Genomic DNA, 7,662 nt, shown 5'->3' with positions numbered 1-7,662 from the left:
GGCTTGCAAACCTAAGTCAGCAATCACCTCAGGAATCATTGTTGCCATTTTATTCCTTTTTTTATGAAGCAGACAAGATTTCCTTTCTGTCAGTTCTTTTCATTTCATGGCATACTTCGTGATCATGTGTTTCGAAGGTTAGGTATAACTATCTTAATGTCTAAATTTTGAAGCATACATTATTTCATCCTTTTTAGCATCTATACTATTGGGTTGGACAACTTTAGTCCTTTGCAGCCCATGTATTATCGTAACAGCTTCTTTATTACTGGTAATGTTAGTAGGATTATATGTGAAGAGTCTTTGTAAGTGCATCTAGTCGTGGTTACTTTTATCTTCGCAAGAGTTCTTAAAGGAAGTAGAATTACTCTTATTAGCGTAGGTTTTAAGACGTTTTGTGCCTAGCACAACTTTAGCTACAGGTTTCCTAATGCGTTAATAATCTAAGGAAACGCATAGGGAATTCTTATACTTTTGATGACATCCCAACATAAAGGGTTGACATCGTTCATCTTGTCACACAAGTTACGAGACGATGATCAAACGAAATAATGTTTGATATCGGAACTATAGATGTATACAAGAGGTTCATGATAAGAAAATCTAAAATTTATCATTGACACATATGTTCGTGATTCATCTAAATTGTCAATCCTTATGGATTTTGGATTTCCTTATAGATATACATATCTATATAATCATATATTTCACATACTGTAATATACAAACCCTTCATAAGGTTGATGTATTTAAAAGATTCATATTTTCAAAAACAGGTCAGATATCAGGTCAGGATACTATTTAGGGAATTTTGTCACTTGTTTGACATATCATATACCCCATCTTACCCGGCGAGCGCCGGAGAGGTAATTATCATTGTATTTCCCATAAATAGAATTTTCTCAATTCATGATTTAAAAATAAATCTTTTAGTAGAGCTTTTATCAAAGAATAAGGAAATTAGTATTCACATGACGGATCATATTCTAGAACCAAGTAGTACCAATAAACAAGAAATAACAGTGGCCAAGTGTTATCGCTTATTTACTATACTTGCAACGTTCTAGTCATCATCCTCACAGCATACCAACACCCATCATACTTTATATATGCAAGTAATTAGCTTATCTCGAAGCTTATACTAAGACATCTTTCTTAAGTTCAAGTCTAAATACTATCATGGCTGCTACTATTTAATAACAATTTCCTAACTCTATTGTTCAAGCTTAGGTATTACTACAACACCCAATTGCTTAAACCAGTGGCTTGGCTCTGATACCACCTTCTGTCACAACCCACGACCCCACCCTGGACGGGAACGGAAGCCGTGAAGTACCCAGTTGGTACCGGTGGTTTATTTTGAAAAGTATTGCAGCGGAAATGTTCATCAGGATCTTGAGTTAGGAAAATATCAGAATATAGAAACACTGGATTTTATTTATTAAACAGATGGGAATAAACCCAGGTTTTACAAAGGTAGCTTTTATATTGGATAATCCGAATACATAAACAACTTTTCATAATTTAATTTAATGATAAAATAAGCCACTTCTTTAAGCCTTTTTGGTGCCGTATCCAATTCTTATTCTGATCAGCCGGAAATACTGGTGAGTTCATTCATTTTGTACAAAAACACATTTGTTATAATTCACAGCATTAAGGGTTTTTATATTTGCCCCTATCTTATAATTAGCTGGTTCAGCTGTCACTCGACCGGATCTATGACTGTGGACATATCACTAATTAGGCTCGCCCACCTAAAGTGATAAATCGTTAGTAGTAATGTGCACAAAACCCCCACTTACTGCCAGTAATTAAAGATTAGCAAAGACTTAATCACTGCAAAATATAACTGGAAAACATTTAGGGTTTTGCAAATCAAATTTGATAAAAAGAGAATGACTCACTTTGTTAGCATATAGTCTTGATTAACAAGCCTTCTGATTCTATGCCTTTTAATAACTAAGCATCTACTTCTTTAGAGTTCTGAATCTTCTGATTATTAAATATTTTGTTTGGTAGTAAGTGTATAGTTTGGAGTTTTCTGACAGTTAAACATATAGTTTAACAGAGTGGAATACGTTTTAGTGTAAAACCATATCAAACCTGATGATGGTCATGAGATCCGAACCTTAACGAAATTCACAAAGTATAGTCTTACTTAGACAGCACTTTGACATTCGTTAGTTGGTTCCCGAATCGATCGGAAAGAATATCGTGTCGGTGATTATTGGTTAGAACACCAACGTATAGAGAGAAAAATAGAAGGAATGAGCAAAGAAAAATGAATCCTAGCTTCCAATTTATAGGTAAGGGGATAAGTCTTACCCCTATATAGAACTTCCCTAGGTGTTATCTTCCTCAGTTGAATCTTCCCTAGATAAAAACTTCCCTATATATTACTTTCCTTAGATAATATTTTCCTTAGATAATACCTACCTCATATATACCTATTTTCTTGTATATCTATTTAGGTGTTTAATAAATCTTACTTAGCTGATTAAGTAATCTTACTTAGCTTAATTAGTCTTTACTTAACTTAATTAATCTTACTTAGCTTAATTAATCTTACTTAACTTAATTAATCTTACTTAGCTGATTAATTAATCTTACTTAACTTAATTAATTTTACTTAGCTGATTAATAAACTTACTTAGCTGCTAAGTTTCATTGATTGCTAAGTTTTACATAACTATTAAGTTTACTTAATCACTAAGTATTCTAGTTTAGCAGCTTCCTGGTTACAAGTTCTAATTTCTAGATATGACGGAACTTGTATTAGTGTATTACTCAATTCAACTTTAACGATAATCACGAGATCGAAACCCTCACAATGAATGACAAAGTATGGCCAGATATTGATACGTGGTTAAAAACCGGTGCTCGTAATTGTGTAACTTTATGTTTTTATATGAGTTTTAATCTTGAATGGCCTACGCTTAATTAGATTTGTGTTTATGCAGGTTTAACGAAGTTTAAGGAGCTTTTCGAGAGCTTTACGGGTCACCGGGTCGAAAAACGATGCACCGGGATGCGTTACGGATCATTTGGAAGTGCGAAACAAAGAAATCGGAAAAGAGGGTTAGAGAACCCGTCGCCGACGGGTCCATGGCCGTCGGCGATGCCCTCTTAAAATGCCTGTAAGCCAAAGTTTCCCGTATTCAGTTGATTAGGCCGTCGGCCGGTTTTGAGGTTTTGGGAGCCCGTCGGCTACGGGTAGGGGTTTTTCAGGACGAGAATTTTGAGCTTTATTGGGAAAATTCGAGTTTCATGGGGCCTTGGGCATTGAATTCGGGCAGTTACACCTTCTTTGAGTTTTGAACTTCATCTTGGAGCCTAATTCACCTACCATTCCATCCATCATCAAGATTACAACCCGAATCAAGAGGATTTGATTATCTTTCAATCTTGATTCAAAACCCTAGCCATCAATCATTCATCCATCCATTCATCATCATCCATCACAAGACCTTCATCATTCATCAATCATCTATATTTCAAGCTTCAAGATGATCTTCATCAAGCTCCAAACATCCGGTGATCAAGCTTCTTCAACCATGAGCGGCTAATCATCTCGGTTTCACTCCGGTGTAGGTAGTTGTTAATTTTAGGGTTTCGAATTGTTCTTGTTTCAACTTAGTGACAATTTGTGTTTGATTTTTGAAACTTTTGATAATAGTGTTACATTTGTTGCGAATTCATAAATTGTCGAACGATGTTAAAAGTTATGACTTTGCGAAATGGTGATATGTAATTGTGCATTGTCGTGGTTAGGATTTACTTGTGTTGATTACAAAGTGTATTTTTGTCCGTTCTTCGGGACATTGATAGCTATTAGCACCTAAGTCACGGTACACTAAATCCGTTAATCAAATGCATTTGAGTTGAATCTAAAACTTGGAGAAATCCTAAGTTAGCAATTACCGAAACCGGGTGTGATTCCTTTTTCTTATTATTGTTCTAGCAACCAATTTTCTCATAATCATTAATCTTTAGTTGTTAATCAATTTAATCTATTCACTTAGTTTAAACTCACATCTTTCAATTAAACGAAAACTCAAAATTATTCTAGCAAGCTTCATAAAACGTGACAATTGTTTTAATTCAATCAAATCCACACACAAACCACATACTCTTCGTGGTTCGACCGCTTGCTACCACTAACACATAGTTAAGAGTAAATAGGGCTTATAAATATTATCTTTGACCGGAGTGCGACACTCCGATCAGATATTGGCAGCACTTAAGCATTCATTGGATCAGTTCTAATCGATCGGATAAAGTATCGTACTAGTGATTAGAGTTATTACCCTAATAACGGGCAGAGTTTCAGGATTTAGGGGTATTATTCCCGAGTTATTACTTTGCAATAATATAGGCTAAGAGAATGAAAAGAATTGAACGAATTGAAATGAAATCATCGGCTTCCATTTATAGGGTGATATCGGGGCGCGTCGCGACCCGTGAAGCTCATCAGCTTCTTCTTCGCGGCCCGCGAGGGAGTCTGGTCAGAGCGAAGGTTGCTGAGTCATGGTGTGGTCTTGACACGTGGACGACACGTGTCCCTCAAGCTTATCCGAAAACTGGCAGAGCTGTCGCGCCCCGCGAAGGCTCTCTCTTAACCCTTCGCGGCCCGCGAACGAGTACCAAGTTTTGATTTTCTTGGTTTTTCATAAAAATTAAGGTTTTATGGGTTCGGGTTTTCACTTACGGAGCGTTTTCAGACATTTTGGTTCAAGTCGTTACACGTAGTGTGCATAGCGAGTGCGAAATGCGGTTTTGGGAATGTCCTCTTTAAGAACACAAAGCTGGTGATAACCAGATCGAAGATCGATCTTGGAGAAGCAAGTAGCGCCTTGAATTTGATAAAAAAGATCATGGATACGTGGAAGAGGTTAACGATTCTGGATTGTGAGTTTATTAAGCTCACGATAGTCGATACACATGCAAAACGAGCCATCCTTCTTCTAGAAGAAAAGCATAGGAGCACCCCAAGGTGAGGTACTTGGACGAATGAATCCCTTCCCGAGGAGTTCTTGTGTAGGATCGTTATTGACGATCAAATGAGTCAATCAGAGCTAGAGCACAACTGTTTATGCAGCGGAAATACACAAACAGCTTGAATCAAAGCAGAATGGAGTAGAAACAGAATGCTGATTACTTTAAACACGTTTTCTCATTAAACTTTCTCAGAAAAATTCGGCAGTAGTTCGGCTACACGATCGACATTCAGATACAAAATGAGAAAACATCACAACTATATATAGGGGGTGATTTCGCTCCAAATGACACTGTGCCATTTCGGGCGAAATCAGAATCATGTGATTTCGCTCCAAATAACACAATGTCATTTGGGGCGAAATCAGGACATTACAAAACAAACTTTACAACCAGCCCCCTATACTATACATAATTAACACTTCTGACCCCTAGACCTTATACAAACTTGACTAAGACTAAGACGCAGGCTTTAGACATTCGTGCACCAACAAACTCCCCCTTGGATACAGCTGCGGTCTTCAGTCTTGTCTTCGGGTCTTCAGAGTGACTTGAACATTTCTTCATGCTGCTTAGGCTTCTTCCTTAGCAAATTCCTCACTCTGTCATTCTCTTTCTTCCTTTTCTTTTCTTCTTCAGCTTGAATATTCATCCATTTTCCTCTATTTTCTTCATGCTTTTTACATTCACGTTCAGCTTTTCTTTTTTCTTTCTCTTCAAGCGACCACCAAGTAGACTTCCATTTACTTTCAGAGTTAATGCTTTTCTGAAAGCAAAGAGTAGCAACTCTTTGAAACTGCATCGCTTGTTCTTTATCTTCAGCCTGATAGTGAATCTTATTAATGAATAAACATTCAATATCTTTCGCTGAGCAGTTCACTAACCACATCGGGTCATAAACATGTATCTCTCTTATCTCACTACCAGCACGATAAGTAATGACAGCCTCAGTCGAGATGTAACTGTATACCCAGCCCAAAAAGCCTTTATAGAAATCCTTCTCCATCTTCGGCACTGGTATATTTTTCATCGTCTTCAGCCTTTTAACATTAAGGATAGTTTCTTCAACCCATGTTACCGGATCTATCCTTCGCACTCTCTTTGGATAATGCGGCTTCCAGTGTCTAAACTCTTTCAACGAGTCAAACTTTATGTATCCCCACATCGGAACATCATTCTTGCGAACAGGATACCCTAAAGTCCTTACTTTCGACAGCTCCTCAACATCCCACCATGGTAATGACATTATATCATATAAACGTTCAAAGTATTGCACTCCAAACTCCCTTCTGATCGCGTAAGCATTAACATGAGGCAGAAAACCCCAGCTAATGATGTCACCAAATGAAATGCTTCGATCCCTCTGATAGAACTTCAACGGCCTTTTGAATTTTCTCTCGTGACTGTCTTTAAACCACTTTTGTCGTTCTTCTTTCTGCATATCCTTCGGAGTACCATCAAAATTTTTATCTTTTAAGATTTCAGCCACTTTCCTTCTTAATTCATCTCTATTCTCTTCAGTAAAGAACTCCATCAGCGTAGGATACTGAGAAGTATCTTCACTTACACTCTCATCATCTGTGCAATCCTCAACCTCAACCCTGTCGTACATGTCAGCATCCTCTACATAGTTATACTCGTCTTCTGGTTGGTGGTTGGTGGTTGATGTTGAATATATTTAATTCTTCCTCAAAATCAAATTTGAAATCAGGATCCACCATACGTGTCATTTCTTTGATCTTTTCCAATGTATACGTATGAAAGTGTTCACCTTCTTCCCTGTAAGTATCCAATCTCAAAATTAACTTTTCAACATGTTCAACATTTTGAGCATCACCAGACTCCCCCTTTCCTTCAGCTCCCCATGTCTCTTCATTCACAGAATCATTCATCAAATCATCAACAGTTCTTTCCTTGGAAGCTTCAGTCACTTTTATACCCATACCATCTTGAGCATCGTCATCGTCGTTATCAGAACCATGACTGCTTGCCGAAAAGACTTTCTCATCATCGTCGTCTTCTTCGTCATCCTCATCATCATCATCCTCATCTTCATCATCCTCATCATCACCTTCTTCCTCAACATCCTCTTCTTCTTCTTCATTATCATCACCAGCTAGATCCTCTAAAGATACATTCTCTTCAAAGACACCAGATATAGAGGATAATGGAACAGGGTTTTCAATCACAAGTGATGGAACAGTTGATCTTTCTTCAACTGTCACACTGCCTTCGGTACCCTTACCCTTATCTTTCATCTGTTCGTCAATTTCAGCTTGGCGTTTAGCCCTAAGCTCTTCAACCTGTATCTCTTCGAATCTTTGTTCAATCGACATTCCAAGCATCTGTTCAACAACTTTGTTTAACATATAGAACTCATGCTCTCTGAATGCTTTCGCCGCTTCAAGCTCTTTATTCTTCATCTCGAAGTATTTGTTCTGTCATCTCTTCGAGCTTTTTATTCTTCAAGTTCAGCAACTCGCACTTTCAAGATATCAATCTCTGATTGATCAGTGTTAATCTTCTTTAACAATTCTTTGTTATCAGTCTCCAGTCTCTTCACTTGCATTTCTAGAATTTTTTCACGATCAGACACCTTTTTGTTTTCAGCAGCTAACTTTTTGTTTTCGTCCAACATATCATCCATCTTCTTTTCCAACTTCT

The 7,662-nt window shown here is 37.4% G+C and overlaps 1 protein-coding gene across 1 annotated transcript; it reads right to left on the bottom strand.

Annotated features, from left to right (window-relative positions):
* Window positions 1-6,629: 6,629 nt before the first annotated feature.
* Window positions 6,630-7,421, bottom strand: LOC110929574 (protein bfr2-like). Its single transcript, XM_035988791.1, has one exon. It carries the CDS (start codon window positions 7,419-7,421, stop codon window positions 6,630-6,632), a length of 792 nt encoding a protein of 263 aa, XP_035844684.1.
* Between the last annotated feature and the right edge of the window lie 241 nt (window positions 7,422-7,662).

Source organism: Helianthus annuus, chromosome 1, assembly GCF_002127325.2.
Source record: "Helianthus annuus cultivar XRQ/B chromosome 1, HanXRQr2.0-SUNRISE, whole genome shotgun sequence".
NCBI classification, from domain to species: Eukaryota; Viridiplantae; Streptophyta; class Magnoliopsida; order Asterales; family Asteraceae; genus Helianthus; species Helianthus annuus.
Note: the sequence above shows the minus strand (reverse complement) of the source record. Positions and strands in the feature narration are given on the sequence as shown.

What these genes read in the sequence shown, in the direction of transcription:
- LOC110929574 (XM_035988791.1), bottom strand. Translation starts at nt 7,421, where the DNA reads ATGAAGAATAAAGAGCTTGAAGCGGCGAAAGCATTCAGAGAGCATGAG.